Source organism: Protomyctophum parallelum (genome assembly GCF_964188405.1).
Source record: "Protomyctophum parallelum genome assembly, chromosome: 22".
NCBI lineage: Eukaryota > Metazoa > Chordata > Actinopteri > Myctophiformes > Myctophidae > Protomyctophum > Protomyctophum parallelum.
Window position 1 is genome coordinate 26361762 of NC_139714.1, and position 21491 is coordinate 26383252.

At 45.2% G+C, this 21491-nt stretch overlaps 1 protein-coding gene across 1 annotated transcript in view; it reads left to right on the plus strand.

Annotated features, from left to right (window-relative positions):
- Positions 1 to 19202, plus strand: part of camk1da (calcium/calmodulin-dependent protein kinase 1Da) — a gene marked incomplete at its 5' end in the record, with an annotated part of 85981 nt that extends 66779 nt beyond the window's left edge. The window contains 6 exons of the mRNA XM_083794603.1: positions 8645 to 8802; positions 8900 to 9012; positions 9525 to 9603; positions 11063 to 11150; positions 16745 to 17066; positions 19009 to 19202. Coding sequence (XP_083650729.1) covers positions 8645 to 8802; positions 8900 to 9012; positions 9525 to 9603; positions 11063 to 11150; positions 16745 to 17066; positions 19009 to 19166 — 918 coding nt within the window. The 3' untranslated portion in view covers positions 19167 to 19202. The remainder of the gene's footprint in view (positions 1 to 8644; positions 8803 to 8899; positions 9013 to 9524; positions 9604 to 11062; positions 11151 to 16744; positions 17067 to 19008) is intronic.
- Positions 19203 to 21491: the final 2289 nt, after the last annotated feature.

The window sequence follows — 21491 nt, forward strand, 5'->3', positions numbered from 1 at the left end:
CCGCATGGTCATTAACGGGGAATGACACCACGTCATCCTCTTCCTCCTCCTCCTCCTCCTCTTCCTCGTCCTTGTCCTCGTCATCACCACAGCCAGATGTTTCTGGGGTGAACGTTGCGGTGCTCAGTGCTCTCCTCCATGTCTCCATTTAAGGACACAGAGCTTCTGAGGACAAAAACATACCTTTTTTTTAGTACGCATTCTTTTTCTCCTCTTGTTTTCCCTCGCTGTGTTGTTGTCCCCCCCCCACTGTTTGACGGGCCATGGAACTGTAGGAGAGACTTTGAGGTCCATGTGTGTGTCTACATTAGCATTATGTTATGCTTTAGCTATTTAAAAATAGCAGATCAACAAGCTCATAGCGCGCCACCGAGTGGCGCGCTATGAGCTTGTAGGTCTGCTATTTCTGGGGAAAAAATCGAAGAACGACTGACATAGAAACATAGCTTTTTCAGAAAACTGTCAGGATGTAGAAGACATTTTTTGAATCTGATCTCAGTTTTGTGAGGCTACGGTTAGATGGATTGAGGTTGGCTTATAGTGGGGGTATGGAATGAACCACTCATGTCCTATTGTAAGAATATTAGCCGATCACATTTAAATAATTATTTATATGAATTAAATGTTGCCTAATTAATGACTACCAAAAATAGGGATGCTGAGTTGAAAGTGGTTAACATTACATAAGTCAGGGCAAAGTCTTCAAAAGGTTTCAATACGTTGTCACTCAGTGCGTGTGTGTGTGTATGTGTGTCCGTGCATGCGTGGTAAATGGTGCATTTTTATAGCGCCTTTATCCAAGACCTTTCTCCACCATGCAAGGCACCAACCTGCACATCAGGAGCAATCAGGGGTTCAGTGTCTTGCTCAAGGACACTTCGACACTAACTCTGGGGGTTAGCTCGGGTTCGAACTGGCAACCTTGCGGTTACCATCCAGCCACTCTACCCCTGAGCCACCGCCGCCCCCAGAGTGCGTGCATTGCGTTGCGTGCGTGCGTTGCTGACATGCGTGCGTTGCGTGCGTACGTGTGTGCGGTGCTGACATGCGTGCGTTGCGTGCGTGCGTGTGTGCGTTGCTGACATGCGTGCGTTGTGTTGCGTGCGTGTGTGCGTTGCGTGTGTGCACTCGGAGCCACCTGACAGAGCACTATTAGCCAGGAGTTGTCGGGTCGGGGGGGGGGGGTGTGAGCCGTGAGTATGGATTGGGGTCAGGGCGGAGGGTCTCGGGCGGAGGGTCATCCAGGGGCTAATGGGATGCAGAGTGCTGCCAGACTATGGGATGAGAAACACGTGGGTGGTGGATCTGCCTGCTCTCTCTGTCTCTCTCTCTCTCTCTCTCTCTCTCTCCCTCTCTCTCTCTCTCTCTCTCTCTCTCTCTCTCTCTCTCTCTCTCTCTCTCTCTCTGGGTGGTGGATCTGCCTGCTCTCTCTCTCTCTCTCTCTCTCTCTCTCTCTCTCTGGGTGGTGGATCTGCTGCTCTCTCTGTCTCTCTCTCTCTCTCTCTCTCTCTCTCTCTCTCTCTCTCTCTCTGGGTGGTGGATCTGCTGCTCTCTCTGTCTCTCTCTCTCTCTCTCTCTCTCTCTCTCTCTCTCTCTGGGTGGTGGATCTGCTGCTCTCTCTTCTCTCCCCAAAACATTCTCTCTCTGTCTCTCTCTCTCTCTCTCTCTCTCTCTCTCTCTCTCTCTCTCTCTCTCTCTCCCTCCCTCTCTCTCTGTACTCTGTATTGTTGTTGGCAGTCCTTTGTTGTGAGCTGGACTCTGTGATGTGTAAAGCAGCCCCCCCCCCTCTCCACCTCCCCCCCCCCTCCTCCTCTCACACAAGGATAAAGGAAACTTAAGAGAGTTAAATCGCAATATTCTAAAAGGCCATGGCCATAGTTTCCTCCCGAAATTGGATGAAAGGGACTTTAAAGGTTTTATGACATTAATTTTAATTTATTTTTATTTTTATTTTTTATTTTAGGTTTTATGACCTCAATTACACCCAAAAAACCTGAACTTTGAACATTCAGTAGATTTTCTGTGGTCTGAAGTTTTCTTTGGGGTTTGGAGCTACTTTTGAGCTACAATGAAAACAGGCACCACAGTGAAACAGTGACATCTGCTGGCAAATCCCATTGACATATATGGGATTTGCAGTAAGTGATGTCACTTACTGCCGGCAAATCAGAGCACCTGTTTGAGCCAGAAAACCCCAGATCACAGAAAATCTACTGAATGTTAAAAGTTCATGTTTTTTGGGTGCAATTGAGATTAGAAAACCTAAAAAAAATAAGAACAATTCCAAAACCTTTTTTTTAATGTCACAATCCCTTTAAAGTGGGTCGTGATAACATACATTGGAAAAAAGAGACAGGCAAAGCAATGCTTGAAAATTGGCTTACTAGTTTAAACTTATTGACCCCATAAACCAAGAAAGGAGGGGGAGTAAGTCTAACATAATTAATCTGTCGCATTACTTCCAACCAGATCAACACCAGACCGAACTGCTGGAAAAGGGACTTTCATTTGTTCCAACTCTGGACATCTACAAACAACAAACCAACAGGTTAAAGAAAGACCTTTCCCAGTATCACCGCAGACTGAAACTAGCCACACACTTTGGAAGGGACCAGGGAAGAGAAATACAACCGTTTCGACCAGGTTCAAACTGGGAACCTGCCGAGACGATGCTCCCTACCAGCCTTAAACAACTAATCGAGAAGGACATGAATACGGTAAAACGCATACCAGGACACATTAAGGAAAAAGATAATCTCACAATAGAACAAACCAAGGCACTTAGGGAACTAATCAACAACAAACAAATCGTAATCAAGCCAGCAGACAAAGGCTCCTGCATAGTAATTATGGACAGACACCAATACCTGTTAGAAGGTGAGAGACAGCTCAACAATCAGGACCATTATAGGCAATTAGACCAAACAATTTACATAGAGACAGCCGTAAAAGCCAAAGCAATCGTAAACAAACTGAGGGGAAAAAAGCACATAAATGCCAAACAACATCAATATTTAATAGGACAGGACAGCCCACGAGCTAGGATATACCAACAATACACAAAAGCCCGGATTCATGGACAATACCATATGAAATTCCACCCGGGAGACCAATTGTGTCGGACTGTGGCAGTGAGACTTATCAGACAGCAGAGTTTATTGAATACTTCCTAAACCCACTGTCGATAAAACACCCCAGTTTTATAAAAGACACTTACGATTTTGTAGACAAAATTAAAGCTATTATAGTAGGAAGGGAGGCCTTTCTGTTTTCAATAGATATAGACAGCCTCTACACAAACATTGAGACAGAAGCAGGTCTACTAGCAGTTAAAGAAGTCTTTAGTAAATACCCAGACACAAATCGACCAGAGGAGGAATTACTTCAATTACTAGACTTAAATCTAACCCAGAATGATTTTTCCTTTTACAACAAGTTTTATTTTCAAATCAAAGGGACGGCCATGGGAAAGCGATTTGCACCATCTTATGCAAACATTTACATGAGCATATGGGAGCAGACAGCACTAGAAAAATGCAGACTTAAACCAACACATTATTTTAGGTTTCTGGATGATATATTTGGAATATGGGAACATAGCAAGGAAGAATTCCAGGAATTTATTGATGTTCTAAATAGCCATCATAGATCCATAACGATAAAATTTGTGACACACACTGAAAGGATTGACTTTCTTGATGTAACAATCTTCAAGGGCCCAAACTTTAACACAAATGGGAAACTAGACTTAAAAGTATTCTTTAACCCTTGGCCTACAATTCACGGAAAAAACGGAATTAATCGAAAAATCTAAACCTCCCGTTAACGGAAAAAACGGAATGACAATCAATATCAGTTATCGCGGGGTCAAAAGATCAAAAATTAATATTTTTTCGCTAATGTTGGATGTAATTTACCAAAAAACGGCCGAAATCCGCGTGATCGTGCGCTATCGTGCACGCGCGCCGTCTCTATGTGCGTCGCTGTAAAAAATGTGATATTTTGCGATCTTTTGGGGTTGATTTGAGGTTAATTTGACTTAGTTATGAAAAATATAGCATTAGCTTAGCAATCCGGACGAGCCAAGCTATTGACTAGGGTCAAACTATTTCAGGATGTTGTTGATCGTTGAGCCGGAAGTGACTTAGGAAGATCCGTCTATTTTAGCCAAAATCAGCATAATGATGCTTTCCCGCCATCTGGTGGTGAATCGAGAGAATAGATTTGCAATGAATGCAATGAAAAAAAACATCTCTTCAATCCACCAGATCTTTCTTGTATGTTAAAACGATGAATTAAAAATATGCCAATTTGTTACCCAAACAAAAAAATTGGGAATGGCAGTCCAGACACCCACGCCCTATTACACAAAACGTCATTCCACCCGACACACTCCTACACAGGGATAGTCAAATCACAACTACTAAGATTCCATAGGATTTGCACGCAAAGAAGTGATTTCAAAATAGCTTGTAAAACACTATTTAAGGCCCTCAGACTAAGAGGATACACTAGGACATTCCTCCGGAAAGCTCAAAGTACCTTCTTAGAAATAAGAGTGCAGGATCCAGGTCCCAAATTGGCCCTGATAACCAGTTACTCAACACAGAGCACACTAGCCAACAACAGAATAAAAAGGAATTTTGAGAACCGAACAGATGAACTTCTAAAAGATTATAAAATTATATCGGCCTACAGAAAAGAAAAAAACCTTAAAGATTATCTAGTACACAGCAAGCTAAAAGAAATCAACACACCAGCACGCCAGGGACCAGAATACTTCAAACCCAAACAATTAGTCAAAAACTACAAAAAGCGTGTTAGAGATTAAACAACAAATAACAACCAGAACCAGCAACTGCATTTACTTAATCACATGTGAAAAATGTGGTTTACAATATGTCGGAGAAACGGGTAAAACAATAGGTACAAGGCTGGGACAACACAGATACAATATTAACAATGGAAAAAAGACAACCACAAGGTTTGTGCAACATTTCATGGCTCACGGCATTGAAGCTCTAAAATGCGCTGGACTTCAACACAATCCCAACTGGACAGTAGGACAAAGACGTTTTAATGAAAAACAGTGGATTAAGAACCTCAACACGGATTTTCCTGGAGGCTTAAACATGCCTAAAATCGGATCATGAACACAACAAAAACTTAAACTCAGGATTAAACTGGAGAAATCTAAAAATGATTGGATCAGACTTCCTTCAGATACATGGCGAATGCATTTATTCCTTGCATTGTGCCTACACATGTTGCGACTTGCTGTCGCAACATGTGTAGGCACAGTGCACTGAAGTTTTTTAATTCCCCCCTCTCTCTCTCTCTCTCTCTCTCTCTCTCTCTCCCTCCCTCTCTCTCTGTACTCTGTATTGTTGTTGGCAGTCCTTTGTTGTGAGCTGGACTCTGTGATGTGTAAAGCAGGGTCCCTCCCCCCCCCCCCCTCTCCACCCCCCCCCCCCCCCCTCCTCCACCGGTGACCCAACGGATGACCGCTGCTCTGTGTTTTCACCTGTTTATACACTGTCCTTTGTTACAGGATCTTCTTATGTAACGCCCTCATGCTTACACAGCTTTTGATGTGGAGAGGCCATTGTGTGTCCGCTGTGTGTGCTTGGCACAGTGTGGCACAGTGTGTGTGTGTGTGTGTGTGTGTGTGTGTGTGTGTGTGTGTGTGTGTGCGTGCGCGTGTGACCTCTCCTGATTGTATAAAATGCACGTATATCTTGACCTGAAAATGTATTTTGTGTTTACTGGAGCGCTGGAGAGACAAAAAGACCACTGTAACTGAACAAACCCTCAAGAAAACGAATCCTTTAGGAATTATTCGTAAATTATTAATTATTATTAATAATAATAAATATCACTTTAAAACCCCTTTTGGTGTTTTAAACATTGTTGTTATACTTTAGCTATTGAAAAATAGCAGATCTACAAGCGCATAGCTACGAGCTTGTAGCTCTGCTATTTTTGAAAAAATCCTGAAAATGTGCCTCAAATCTTTGAATATATATATTCTTTCAGAGTTTCAGTTTTTTAACTCAAATCTTTGCTTCTGGGGCGGTGGTCCCTGGAACAACATATTTTCAGATGGGGGTCGGAGGCATATCGCATATAATTTTTGGGGTTCTTGACATGAAATATCGAGAACCACTGATATAGAAACAGGAGGTTTTTCAGAAAAAAGACATTTTTAAAATGTCGACGTCAGGCCTAAATGGGTTAAGGTATAGATGTTGGTACAAACATTGTACCATCTTCAGAGCCAGGCGAGGGTCGTTCAGCTAGTGGTCCAATCAGAGCTATAGGCGAGGGTCGTTCAGCTAGTGGTCCAATCAGAGCTATAGGCGAGGGTCGTTCAGCTAGTGGTCCAATCAGAGCTATAGGCGAGGGTCGTTCAGCTAGTGGTCCAATCAGAGCTATAGGCGAGGGTCGTTCAGCTAGTGGTCCAATCAGAGCTATAGGCGAGGGTCGTTCAGCTAGTGGTCCAATCAGAGCTATAGGCGAGGGTCGTTCAGCTAGTGGTCCAATCAGAGCTATAGGCAAGGGTCGTTCAGCTAGTGGTCCAATCAGAGCTATAGGTGAGGGTCGTTCAGCTAGTGGTCCAATCAGCGTGCAGGTATTGACCGGAGAGCTGCTTCCTGCTAGCAATTAGCACAATTAGCGCCAGGCCTCGTTATCCTATATCCGACGGTGGCGCGGCGTCTCCACCTCTGAGGGCTGGACTCGGTCACGCCTGGTCGCTCTCTCTCCTCAGGTGTGAAGATCGCATCATGTTAATCGGGTGAAATAATCCCCCCCCCCACCCCCGTGGAGAGAGACGAGACGTGCGAGTCGTTAACCGAATGTGAAAGCACGAAAGCCAAACGGGCGCCGGGGACAAGAAAGACCGACCGACCCCCCGCTCAGCGGAGCGTCTCATGTGTTTGACGTGTGTGTGTGGATTGAGAAAGGCATTTTAATGGATATTTATGGTAATGGTTTGCTAAAGCTATCTCGGGTCAGGTGTGTGTGTGTGTGTGTGCGTGCGTGCGTGGGGTATTTCAGTTCCACGTGCGCTTCCAGAAGTTCAATTAGGCACAGTGGTACAAAATATTCCGGTTTGGCGAGAAGTGAAATGCGGTTGGTTTAACACAGTGTTTTTGAGCTCATTCAGGTAGCAATTTACTTAATTTATCCCCATTATCATAGCATTTACCTCCGCGTCGTGTGTTTTGTGTAAGTGTGGCTTACTGCAATTTAGCACACAGTAAAAAAGGAAAACCCTGAATGTAAACTTAACTCTGAAACTCTTTCAGAGTTAACCCATTCTGAACGGGAACCCATTTTGGTGTTAGCATCATGTTATGCTTTAGCTATTGAAAAATAGCAGATCTACAAGCTCATAGCGCGCCACCAAGTGGCGCGCTACGAGCTTGTAGGTCTGCTATTTTTGAAAAATCGAAGAAGGACTGACATTTTTAGAATCTGATCTCAGGTCAGAATGGGTTAATCAGACCAGTGTGTGTCCAGTGGAAACCTCGTATGAATCTGATCTCAGGTCAGAATGGGTAAAGTATAGCTCAGGGATTTCGGAGCTCAAACCCAGCTGCAGTAATAACCCTTCTTAACGATGTTTTGTCTACAGCTTGTGACGATTAGGGCTTTCAGTTCTAGTGATTTTTACTAGTTGACTAGTTGCCCATTATGTAATTCTCATTGATTAAAATTATTATTATAGTATTCGTACATTTAAAAACAGTACATTGGTGAGTAAAACTATAGTATAATCTATCTGATCTTGAGGCCTCCTTATCAACTAGTCAACTATAGTACCAGCAAGGTCAACTTGTGGATTTTACTACTGGACTAGTTGAATAGTGGACTAGTTGCTTAAAGCTAGGGATGTCCCGATACACTTTTTTCGCTTCCGATCCGATCCCAATACCTCAATACCCAATACCTGTGTTAGCTGATACCGATATTGAATACCGATACCAGTGTTGTGATCTCATGTTGTGTTTATAGCTATATCTCGTTTTGTGTTTATAGCTATATATATATATATATATATCTCGTGTTGTGTTTATAGCAGACTCCTCACTCAAATACGCACTTGCAGTTTGGGGCAACTAACAAAGCAAACTCCACATATCCCAACATTTTGTGTCAACCTCTTACCCTTGTGTCAGATCTGTGGTTTAGACTGGCATATTCACCGATACTGATATGACACGATATGACAAATAAGGGCTGATCCGATACTTTTCCCAATACAGATACAGTGTCGGGAAATCTCTAGTTGACCCATTCTGACCGGGCACCCATTTTGGTGTTGGCATCATGTTATGCTTTAGCTATTGAAAAATAGCAGATCTACAAGCTCATAGCGCGCCACCGAGTGGCGCGATACGAGCTTGTAGGTCTGCTATTTTTTGAAAAATCAAAGAACGACTGACATTTTTAGAATCTGATCTCAGGTCAGAATGGGTTAATCAGACCAGTGTGTGTCCAGTGGAAACCTCGTATGAATCTGATCTCAGGTCAGAATGGGTTAAAGCCCCATGTTCTATAGTAACTCTTAGTTATGTTGTGTCTGCAGCCTGTGTGGATACCCTCCATTCTAACCTTCGTTATGGTGTTGTGTCTGCAGCCTGTGTGGATACCCTCCGTTCTGACCTTCGTTATGGTGTTGTGTCTGCAGCCTGTGTGGATACCCTCCGTTCTGACCTTCGTTATGATGTTGTGTCTGCAGCCTGTGTGGATACCCTCCGTTCTGACCTTCGTTATGATGTTGTGTCTGCAGCCTGTGTGGATACCCTCCGTTCTGACCTTCGTTATGATGTTGTGTCTGCAGCCTGTGTGGATACCCTCCGTTCTGACCTTCGTTATGATGTTGTGTCTGCAGCCTGTGTGGATACCCTCCGTTCTACGACGAAAACGACTCCAAGCTCTTCGAACAGATCCTGAAAGCTGACTATGAGTTCGACGCGCCGTACTGGGACGACATATCAGATTCAGGTGTGTATATAATAATAATAATAATATAATAGTCTCTGTAAGGTCCTGTATGTAGTGTAAAGGTCCTTTCGATGAACGCACACGTTCCTCACACATGGACCACCCCCCACCCCCCCCCCCCCGCTTACCCACTGCCCCTGACGCCATCTGCTGGGAATGCAGGTGGGGGGGGTGATGTGGTTTGCGGGGGCACGCCACCGGTGTGTGTCTGTGTGTCTGTGTGTCTGTGTGTGTGTGTGTGTGTGTGTGTGTGTGTGTGTGTGGTAGTGGTAAGAATTTGAGGTCACTACTCACTACCGCTCGGCCCGCAAACGACGCTCTGCAGGTTTTTGTTTCCAGTCTGCCGGGCGGCGAACCGTTCTCCCTGACTGGCGGTAAAGCAGCCGTTGTGTTTACTGGAAACAAGCCTATGAGACACACACCACTCACACCGGGTATCGCGTGCGTGTGTGCGTGCGTGTGTGTGCGTGCATGCGTGTAATTACTGTTGACCCTCTGGTTCTTTTTTCCAGCCAAGGATTTTATCAGCAGTCTGATGGAGAAAGACCCGACAAAGCGCTACACCTGTGAACAGTCCCTCCGACACCCATGGTGAGCACACGCACGCACACACACACACACACACACACACACACGCATGCACATGCATACGCACATCTTTGTCCCTCCCACCTACTTCGGCCCTAGCTCTGGTCCATAGCCTTCTACTGCTTCAGTAAAAGGCTATGGGACTTTCGGTTTTAAATCTCAAATCAAAATCAGACCAGCCTCTCCTCTTTAGCGCAAATAAAAAGAACGTTTTTGCTACTCACCAAAACAAAGATGGGTTGTGTCAATAGAAAGACTACTTTCCTTAGTGGACGCACTCTGAGCCCCCCACCACATGTATAAACGGTACTTTTTGGCCAGAAAGGGATTTTCTTTCAGAGGCAGTTCTCTGGGCAATATCCGTAGAGGGCGCATTTCCGGTGGAAACAAAATCCCCTTTTGGCCAAAAAGTACCGTTTATACGTGTGGGGGGGGGCTCAGGGTGCGTCCACTAAGGAAAGTAGTCTTTCTATTGACACAATAGTGAGTAGCAAAACGTTATTTTTATTTACGCTAAAGAGGAGAGGCTGGTCTGAAAGTCCCATAGCCTTATACTGCAGGGCAGAATGGAAGCAGTAGAAGGGTATGGACCAGAGCTAAAGTCCCATAGCCTTATACTGCAGCGCAGAATGGAAGCAGTAGAAGGGTATGGACCAGAGCTAAAGTCCCATAGCCTTATACTGTAGGGCAGAATGGAAGCAGTAGAAGGGTATGGACCAGAGCTAAAGTCCCATAGCCTTTTACTGTAGGGCAGAATGGAAGCAGTAGAAGGGTATGGACCAGAGCTAAAGTCCCATAGCCTTATACTGTAGGGCAGAATGGAAGCAGTAGAAGGGTATGGACCAGAGCTAAAGTCCCATAGCCTTTTACTGTAGGGCAGAATGGAAGCAGTAGAAGGGTATGGACCAGAGCTAAAGTCCCATAGCCTTATACTGTAGGGCAGAATGGAAGCAGTAGAAGGGTATGGACCAGAGCTAAAGTCCCATAGCCTTATACTGTAGGGCAGAATGGAAGCAGTAGAAGGGTATGGACCAGAGCTAAAGTCCCATAGCCTTATACTGTAGGGCAGAATGGAAGCAGTAGAAGGGTATGGACCAGAGCTAAAGTCCCATAGCCTTATACTGTAGGGCAGAATGGAAGCAGTAGAAGGGTATGGACCAGAGCTACTTCGGCCCCAACCTGTACACATTCCATTCCATGGTCTTTTAGATGTTTCAATCGTTGATGACATGATACGCATGTCCGAATGGAAACCAGATCGCAAGGTCTTTTCTTCTGAAACAGGCAGTGAACATGTCGCGCCAATGTTATTTAATTCACCCAAAACATTCATTTTGTAATCATATCGCTTATATAAATGAGCCGTATAAATCATCGTCATAAACCAGCGGACATTTCACTTTTTTCTCATTTCTCATTTTGTTGTGTGTGCGCGTGTGCGTGCGTGCGTGCGTGATCTCAGGATCTCCGGAGATACGGCTCTCTGTAAGAACATCCATGAGTCTGTGAGCCGACAGATTAAGAAGAACTTCGCCAAGAGCAAATGGAGGGTGGGTTTGTATATCTATGTTCTCTGTGGGTTTGTATATCTGTGATGTTCTCTGTGGGTTTGTATATCTGTGATGTTCTCTGTGGGTTTGTATATCTGTGATGTTCTCTGTGGGTTTGTATATCTGTGATGTTCTCTGTGGGTTTGTATATCTGTGATGTTCTCTGTGGGTCTGTGCTCTGTTTATGTAGTTTGGTCAATTTGTTCTGTATCTGTAATGACAGATGGTTCAACTTAGGGGCGGCGGTGGCTCAGGGGTAGAGTGCCTGGATGGTAACCGTAAGGTTGCCAGTTCGAACCCGGGCTCCCCCAGAGTTACTGTCGAAGTGTCCTTGAGCAAGACACTGAACCCCTAATTGCTCCCGATGTGCTAGTTGGTGCCTTGCATGGTTTCCGCTGCCATCGGTGTATGAATGGGTGAATGTAATGCACAATCTCTGTAAAGCACCTTGGATAAAGGCGCTATATAAATGCACCATTTACCATTTAACCCCATTCAGGACGGGAACCCTTTTTGGCTCTATGAGCTTGTAGGTCAGATGGGGGTCCGTGGCCAAATACAGATAATTCTGGGGGTTCTTTTACTGACATAGAAACATAGGGTTTTACTGACATAGAAACATAGGGTTTTACTGACATAGAAACATAGGGTTTTACTGACATAGAAACATAGGGTTTTACTGACATAGAAACATAGGGTTTTACTGACATAGAAACATAGGGTTTTACTGAAAACTGTCATGATTTAGAAAACATTTTGTACAATCGTCCTCAGGTCTTATAAGTAAATGTACTTAATAATAATAATAATAATATATACGATTTATATAGCGCTTTTCTAGGTACCCAAAGTCGCTTTACAGAAAGAAATACAGACATATTTATTAGAAAACAAATTAAAAGGTTTAAAAGGTTAAAAACTAGGAATAAAAATCAAAAGAGGGGCAAACAAGAAGGGTGTGTGTGTGTGCGTGTGTGTGTATGTGTGTGGGGGGGGGGTTATGTAGGGAAAGCCAGTTTGAAAAGGTGAGTTTTGAGTGTGCTTTTGAACATTTCGAAGGTGGGGGCAGCTCTGATGTGGGTTGGGAGTGAGTTCCAAAGAGAAGGGGCAGCCACTGCGAAGGCCCTGTCTCCCCATGTCCGTTTGTTGGATCTGTGGGTTTCCAGTTGGTTGGCAGTGCTTGACCTGAGGGAGCGGGAGGGGACATGGCGGTTGATGAGTTCAGAGAGGTAGAGGGGGGCCTGGTTGTTGAGGGTTTTGTAGGTGATGGTGAGTATTTTGAATTCAATTCTGGACTTGACTGGGAGCCAGTGGAGTTCGCGGAGGATGGGTGTGATGTGGTCCCTGGATCTGGTTCTGGTGAGCAGGCGGGCGGTGGAGTTTTGAACATATTGTAGTTTTTTGAGGACCTTGGTGGTGACGCCATACAGGAGGCTATTGCAGTAGTCGAGTCTGGATGTGATGAAGGCATGAATGAGTGTATACTTAATTAATTTACACCACTGCTTATACCTGCGCCAGCCAACGGCATTGGACCGCTTAACGCATTCTGACCTGGAGGACGATTCTATACAAATACCTTCTAAATCCTACAAGTTTTCTGAAAACTGTTTCTATATCGGTGGTGCTCAACCTCCTTTTTCATGTCAAGGACCCCCAGAATTATCTGTACTTGGCCACGGACTCCCCCATCTGAAAATATGTAGTTCCAGTCCCCGTGCCCCCCCCCCCCCCCCCATAGAAGCAAAGATATGAGTTAAAAACATTCGCCGTGAAAGAAAATATATTCAAAGATTTGTACCGCATTTCACGATTTTTCAAAAACAGCAGACCTATACAAGCATGTAGATGTAGAGCGTGGCACTCTGTGTTTTTCAATAGCTAAAGTATGACATAATGCTAACAGTACCAAAAGGGGTTCCCTGTCCAGAACGAGTTAACCCATTTTGGGCGGTAACCCATTTTGGTGTTAGCATCATGTCGAGCTTTTGCTATTGAAAAATAGCAGATCTACAAGCTCATACGAGCTTGTAAGTCTGCTATTTTTGAAAAATCGAAGAGCGACTGACATAGAAGACATTTTTAGAATCTGATCTCAGGTCAGAACGAGTTAATGTTTTCGTCCTATCGTCTGTCTGTTTATCTTCGGGCTATGGGATATATACCTCCGGCAGGGCCCAGGAGTTCAGAACTTTTAACCCATTCTGACCTGAGATCAGATTCTATAAACGTCTTCTACATCCTGACAGTTTACCATTCTGACCTGAGATCAGATTCTAAAAATGTCTCCTACATCCTGACAGTTTTCTGAAAAAGCTATGTTTCTATGTCAGTGGTTCTTCGATTTTTCAAAAATAGCAGACCTACAAGCTCATAGCGCGCCACTCGGTGGCGCGCTATGAGCTATGTAGATCTGCTATTTTTCAATAGCTAAAGCATAACGTAATGCTAACACCAAAAGGGGTTCCCGCGCAAAATGGGTTAATCCCTACCTGGAGTGGATCACATTTGGAATTCGGGGGCAGTTTCAAAGCCAAAACAAAACAGGATTGGGATCACTTTGATATCCGATCAAATCAGGAAATGAAATCCAAGCTTTAATTTAATCTGGATAACATTAGTCTATACTCAACACACTGCAGGTAGTTCAAAACTATAATTCATGTTTTGTGATCCAGAAAGAAGTAAGCAGGGCCCTTTTGAGTTTATTTAATTGAGCGTTACTGTATTATGAGCAAACGAATAATAATAATACATTTGTATTTGTATAGCACCTTTCATGACATGAAATGCAGCTCAAAGTGCTTTACAGAACAATGGAGAATAAAAGAAAAGCATGGCAACGACATTAAAAAACAAGCAGTAATGCAATACAGTGAGGACATTAATAACAAAAAATAAAAGATCAATTAAAAGCAATGTTGTAGAAGTGGGTCTTGAGCTGAGCTTTAAAAATGTCTACAGAGGCTGCCTGACGAAGGTACAGTGGGAGCTTGTTCCATGCCGACGGCCCGTAGAAGCAAAAAGCTGCTTCCCCGTATTTTTTAGTTGCCATTTTTTAGGCAAAGTGAGCAGGCCAGCAGTGGAAGACCTTAGGGGGCGGTTTGGGACATATTTAGGCAGGCAGTCATGTAGGTAGGAAGGTGCGAGACCATTGAGAGCTTTATAGACAAGTAAAATCCTAAAAACAACCGGAAGCCAGTGCAGTGATGCCAAAACTGGAGTAATATGTTCTCTCATCTTAGTTCTAGTTAAAACTCTGGCTGCTGCATTTTGGACAAGTTGTAATCTGTCAGTTGTTTTCTTAGGCAGTCCTGAAAAAAGTGCATTGCAGTAATGAAGCCGAGAAAAAACAAAGGCGTGGATTAGCGTTTTTGCATCGTCCAAGGACAAATAGGCTCTGATTCGTGCAATATTTCTAAGGTGAAAAAAGGCAATCTTGGTAACATGATTAATGTGTGAATTAAAATTCAATTCAGAATCAATAATAACCCCCAGGTTCTTTACTGTACTGTTACCTTCTACAGTCAGGTTGCCAAGTCTGCTTATTATTGATTATTTCTGCTCACTAGAACCGATTATGAGAACTTCTGTCTTATCCTCATTTAGCTTGAGAAAGTTCTCACTCATCCAACATTTGATGCTAGACAGACAGGTCAACAGCGGGTCTAAAGCACAGGGATCATCTGGAGCCACAGAGAGATATAGTTGGGTATCATCAGCATAGAAATGAAAATTGACTCCGTGATTGGTAATGAGTTCGCCCAATGGCAGTATGTACAAGGAGAAAAGCAGAGGGCCAAGAATCGAGCCCTGTGGAATACCAGAACTGATGTCGTGTTTGTCTGAGTCAAACTCGGCTAGATTGACAAAGTAACTTCTGTTTGATAGGTAGGAGGAAAACCAGGACAGGGCCGTACCAGACAGGCCTATCCAGTGCTCCAGACGCTGTATTAAAATTGAATGATCAATCGTGTCAAATGCAGCCGTTAGATCTAGAAGTAAGAGAACGGATACATGTTTCTTGTCAGCAGACACCCTAAGATCATTCATTACTTTTACAAGTGCTGTTTCTGTGCTGTGACCTTTCCTAAAGCCAGATTGGAATTTGTTGTGGACATTATTGTTCTGTAGAAACACATCCAATTGATGGAAGATGCATTTTTCTAAAACCTTGCCCAGAAAGGGTAGATTTTAAATGGGTCGATAGTTACCCAAAACAGCGGGATCAAGATTGTGTTTCTTGAGTAGGGGCCTAACTACAGCAGTCTTCATTGAGTCTGGGAAGACGCCTGATTGTAGAGAGCTGTTTAAAAATTTTAGGATATCTCCAATCACACTGGAATTGTATCCAATGTGTCATCTGTGATATGGTTTTGCGGAGTTCGTCTTCATCAATTGCGCAGAACGATAATAGTAAAGGAATAATGTTAAGTTCCTCTCCATTCGTTTCAATATAGGCTTCTCACCAGTTTAAACAAAATCACACCACAGTGTCACCTTTATGGTTGATTAAAACAAAAGTATTTTATTTGCAGCGTACACTTGACTATACCTCTCAGAACAGTTAATTAACCCATTTTGGGGCGGGAACCCCTTTTGGTGTTTTAAACATTGTGTTATAATTTAGCTATTGAAAAATAGCAGATCTACAAGCTCATAGCGAGGGCCTCCTAAAAAATCCGTACTGCGAAACTATGTCACAAAGGGTGATCGCAGGCTTTCGCCATCCGAGCACCAAAGCTCTGGAATGAGCTTCCAGAATGAATTTGCCTCACTGACTCCCTCACACATTTTAAATCCCTAAACCCATTTGTTTCAAAAAGCATTCCTATAAATAAATTTCCCCCCCTGCCTTTTACTGATCTTGTGTTATCTAGATTTGTTTAATGTTTGGGTATTTCTTGTTTATTACGTTCATTATGATAGATCATGTCACTTATTTGTTTTTCTATTTTTCTATTGTGAATCTTTTTTTTTTCTTGTTATTATTCCTGTGCAGCACTTTGTGGCTCATGCCTAGAATAGAGCTATATAAAAAGTTATTATTATAGCTTGTAGGTCTGCTATTTTTTAAAAATCGTGAAAAGAAATCGTGTTTATAGCTATCTAGCTATATATATATATCATGTGTTTATAGCAGACTCCTCACTCAAATGTGCACTTGCAGTTTGGGCAACTCCAAAGCAAACTCCACATGGCCCAACATTTTATTTACCTGCCATAGTGTCAACCCCTTATACCCCTGTGTCGGATCGGTGGTTAGACTGGCATATATTCACAGATACCGATATGACAAATAAGGGCCGATACCGTGATAATAATCATACAATAATAAATCAACAAACATGTCAATGAAAAAGGAACAAACACCTGCACTTCAAATACAGTGAAACAAACTTTAATACTAGGGGAAACAGCAACGTTTCGGCCTATGCAGTCTTCATCGGGCTATCTTTATGGTATAAAGATATACCTTCTAGTTAAGTTTTAGTCAAGTTTTATTTAATTTGCACCATAAAACCATCTAAAGTGGAAGTGGCTTTGTCCCTCCTTCCACCTCTCTCTCTCTCTGTCTCTCTCTCTCTCTCCAGCAAGCGTTCAACGCCACGGCGGTGGTCAGACACATGAGGAGGCTACAGCTGGGCAGCAGCATGGACCGCAGCAACACGGACCCCTCAAACAGACAGAACCAGAAGACACAACAGGCCCAGTCCTCCGTCAACCAGCCCCCGAAGGCAGCGGCGGCCACCACGACACAGGCCCTGCAGTCCTCCTCCTCCGACCAGAACCAGAACCAACCGGGCCAAGGCGGCCTGGCCGGCCTGCCTAGCCAGAGCCAGAGCTGTAGCGGTGCTGCTGCGCCCCCAACCAAGACCTCTTCCATGGAGACGTTGTCCAGTAATACGCCCCCCCGTGAGTACCGCCGCCGTAACGTCAGCTTGAAACGGGAAACGCTGCTGCAGATTTACCTGCTACCACACCACGTTCTCACCCTCCAATATGATAAGATTTACCTGCTACAACACCACGTTCTCACCCTCCAATATGATAAGATTTACCTGCTACCACACCACGTTCTCACCCTCCAATATGATAAGATTTACCTGCTACAACACCACGTTCTCACCCTCCAATATGATAAGATTTACCTGCTACAACACCACGTTCTCACCCCCCAATATGATAAGATTTACCTGCTACCACACCACGTTCTCACCCTCCAATATGATACGATTTACCTGCTACAACACCACGTTCTCACCCTCCAATATGATAAGATTTACCTGCTACAACACCACGTTCTCACCCTCCAATATGATAAGATTTACCTGCTACAACACCACGTTCTCACCCTCCAATATGATAAGATTTACCTGCTACCACACCACGTTCTCACCCTCCAATATGATAAGATTTACCTGCTACAACACCACGTTCTCACCCTCCAATATGATAAGATTTACCTGCTACCACACCACGTTCTCACCCTCCAATATGATAAGATTTACCTGCTACCACACCACGTTCTCACCCTCCAATATGATACGATTTACCTGCTACAACACCACGTTCTCACCCTCCAATATGATAAGATTTACCTGCTACAACACCACGTTCTCACCCTCCAATACCTGCTACAACACCACGTTCTCACCCTCCAATATGTACACTAGTGCAGTAATTCCCCAAGTGGGGTCCAGGGACCCCCAGGGGTCCTTAATCCATTTAGGCCTGACCTCGAAATTAAAAAAAAAAATCTTCAAAATCTTCCAGTTTTCTGAAATAAATATTTTCACGATTTTTCAAAAATAGCAGACCTACAAGCTTGTAGATCTGCTATTTTTCAATAGCTAAAGTATAACATAATGCTTAGTTAAAACACCAAAAGGGGTTCCCGCCCAGAATGTGTTAACTACCTATTATGTGAAAATAAATAATAATATATATATTTTCTTTTAAATAATATTTGTACATTTAAAAACTATACATTGGTGACTATAATCTAGCATTATTGCTGATCTTCAGGCCTACAAAAATGAAAAAAAAAAAAAAATCTTATCAACTAGTCAACTAGTACCAGCAAGGTCAACTAGTGGATTTACTAGTCGACTAGTTTGAATAGTGGACTAGTTGAATAGTGGACTATAGTTGCTTAAAGCCCTGATGTGTACATTCTGACTCCTCCCCCTCTCATTATGACTCCTCCCCCCTCAGGTGTCACTGACGTGTACATTCTGACTCCTCCCCCTCTCATTCTGACTCCTCCCCCTCTCATTATGACTCCTCCCCCCTCAGGTGTCACTGACGTGTACATTCTGACTCCTCCCCCTCTCATTCTGACTCCTCCCCCTCTCATTATAACTCCTCCCCCCTCAGGTGTCACTGACGTGTACATTCTGACTCCTCCCCCTCTCATTATGACTCCTCCCCCTCTCAGTTGTTACTGACGTGTACATTATGACTCCTCCCCCTCTCATTCTGACTCCTCCCCCTCTCATTATGACTCCTCCCCCTCTCAGTTCTTACTGACGTGTACATTATGACTCCTCCCCCTCTCATTCTGACTCCTCCCCCTCTCAGGTGTCACTGACGTGTACATTATGACTCCTCCCTCTCTCATTATGACTCCTCCCCCTCTCATTATGACTCCTCCCCCTCTCATTATGACTCCTCCCTCTCATTATGACTCCTCCCCCTCTCAGGTGTCACTGACGTGTACATTCTGACTCCTCCCCCTCTCATTATGACTCCTCCCCCTCTCAGATGTTACTGACGTGTACATTATGACTCCGACTCCTCCCCCCTCTCAGGTGTCACTGACGTGTACCTTTATGACTCCTCCCCCCTCTCTCAGGTGTCACGGCCCCCGCCACGCCCTGCAGCCTGGCGTCTGCCGCCGCCGCCTCCTCCTCCCCTGGGGGGGGTCCCGCCTCCGGGGGGGCGGAGCTGGCCCGGCCACACCCCTCGGTGGTAGTGCCGCCGCCCCAGCCGGTGCCGACGGGGACTAAGTGACGCCAGGTCCCCCAGCGGGGAACCAGCTGGGAGGCCACCGCGTTGTGAGAGAGAGACACCCAAACGTAAAGAGAGAGAGGGAGAGAGAGACGTAAAGAGTTAACGTCCTCTCTTCTTCGCCCCCCCCCCCACTCCTCTCCCTCTCTTTGCTGGCCGTCTCTCGTCACCCCCTCCCCCCCCCCCCAGCCAGCTTCCCGCCCCGTCCGTCCGTCCGTCCGTCCGTACCGCCCAGCTGTGACACCATGTTGGGTCGGAGGAACGGGAGAGAGCAGAGGACTGTACTGTACCCGGTACCACCCCGGTACCACCCTGGTACCACCCCGGTACCACCCCGGTACCACCCCGGTATTGCCCCGGTCACAATCCCGGTACCACCCCGGTACCACCCTGGTCACAACCCCGGTACCACCCTGGTCACAATCCCGGTACCACCCCAGTACCACCCCTCCCCGGTACCACCTGGTACCTCCCCGGTACCACCCCTCCCCGGTACCACCCGGTACCTCCCCGGTACCACCCCAGTACCACCCTGGTACCACCCCGTACCCGGTACCACCCCGGTACCACCCCTCCCCGGTACCACCCCAGTACCACCCCTCCCCGGTACCACCCCAGTACCACCCCTCCCTGGTACCACCCCAGTACCACCCCTCCCCGGTACCACCCCAGTACCACCCCTCCCCGGTACCACCCGGTACCTCCCCGGTACCACCCTGGTACCACCCCAGTACCACCCCTCCCCGGTACCACCCGGTACCTCCCCGGTACCACCCCAGTACCACCCTGGTACCACCCCGTGCCCGGTACCACCCCGGTACCACCCGGTACCTCCCCGTACCCGGTACCACCCCGGTACCACCCCGTACCACCCCGTACCCGGTACCACCCCGGTACCACCCCGGTACAACCCCGTACCCGGTACCACCCCGGTACCACCCTGCCGACTCTGTACCCGGTACCACCACCCCGCCGATTTCAAACCACACGATGCCATACTGTACGCCTCACTCCCCCCCCCCCCCCCCCTGCCTTGGACCATAGACGCCATGTCGGACCCCTCCCCCCCCCCCTCCCCCTGCCTTGGACCATAGACGCCATGTCGGACCCCTCCCCCCCCCCTCCCCCTGCCTTGGACCATAGACGCCATGTCGGACCCGTCCCGCCTACAGTGACGACGCCACGGAAAACAATGACTCTCCAAAGACACTTATACGAATAAGCCGAATGTGATTGGCTGTTGTCAGTGAGGAGGAGGTTATATTATATAATTATGCGTTGAGTGTCAGTGGCCATTGGTAGGAGGCGGGGCTAAGGTGGTGTCATTGTGCCGTCAGTCGAACTTGACTTCTCTGGCGTCTCGCGTTTTTTTCCTGCATTGCTTGATTTGGTTTCCCCGGCGTTGGAGTTGTCGGCTGGAACAACTGGATTAGTTTGTCTTTCTCGTATCGTCGTCTTACGTGTATACTTGTTGGGCTTGTATGTTTGTTTATGCATATATGTTTATAAGAAGTGCTTTAAAAGTACCATACGACTGTTCAGTGGTGTTACATTAAGTAATTAAGCGCTTTATCTATTTGCACAGGGAGGACAGATCATGATGTGCGCATCAGTTAAAGCTGCTGTAAGCAATAATATGTCAACATTTTAATGACTGTTTTTTATTTATCTTTTGGTATTCAGACAGCCAACAATGAGTAAAACGCTCCCAAACAAAATGTAGTCATCTAGGGGGCCACAATCTGCATTCAAAGATGTTCCTATAAAGCTTTGTCATTGATCGAAAAGAAACCTGGTCGAAATTACCAATCAGGAAGTAGACAGGCAAATGGACCAATGACAAAGCTTCTAGGAAAACCTTTGAATGCAGATTGTGGCCCCTAGATGTGTCACAGAGACTACATTTGTCTAAATACCAAAAAGAAATACAAATAAAAAGGTCATTAAAGTTTTGACATATTATTGATTATAGCAGCTTTACATTATTTATCCATCTATTAGAACGTAGACATTGTGACGCATTTTGAAATCCCCGAATGGGATTTGGAACATTGTAACAACTACTTTATCTGAAACATCACAATATGTTGTTTCATTATTTTCTTATTTTATAAGACTTTTATAACAATCAATCAACCCTTTATGGGATCACACTTTACAGGTGAATTAAACATGGAGCAGGTTTAGGTTGGGGGGGGGGGGGATTTATTCTTAGTTGCATGCCGGTGGGTGGCGCAGCGCATACCGAAAATCACCCGATCTACAAGCTCACCGCGCACATTGTGAGCTTATAGACGTTATTTTTGTTGCACGACACGATGTGCAGCC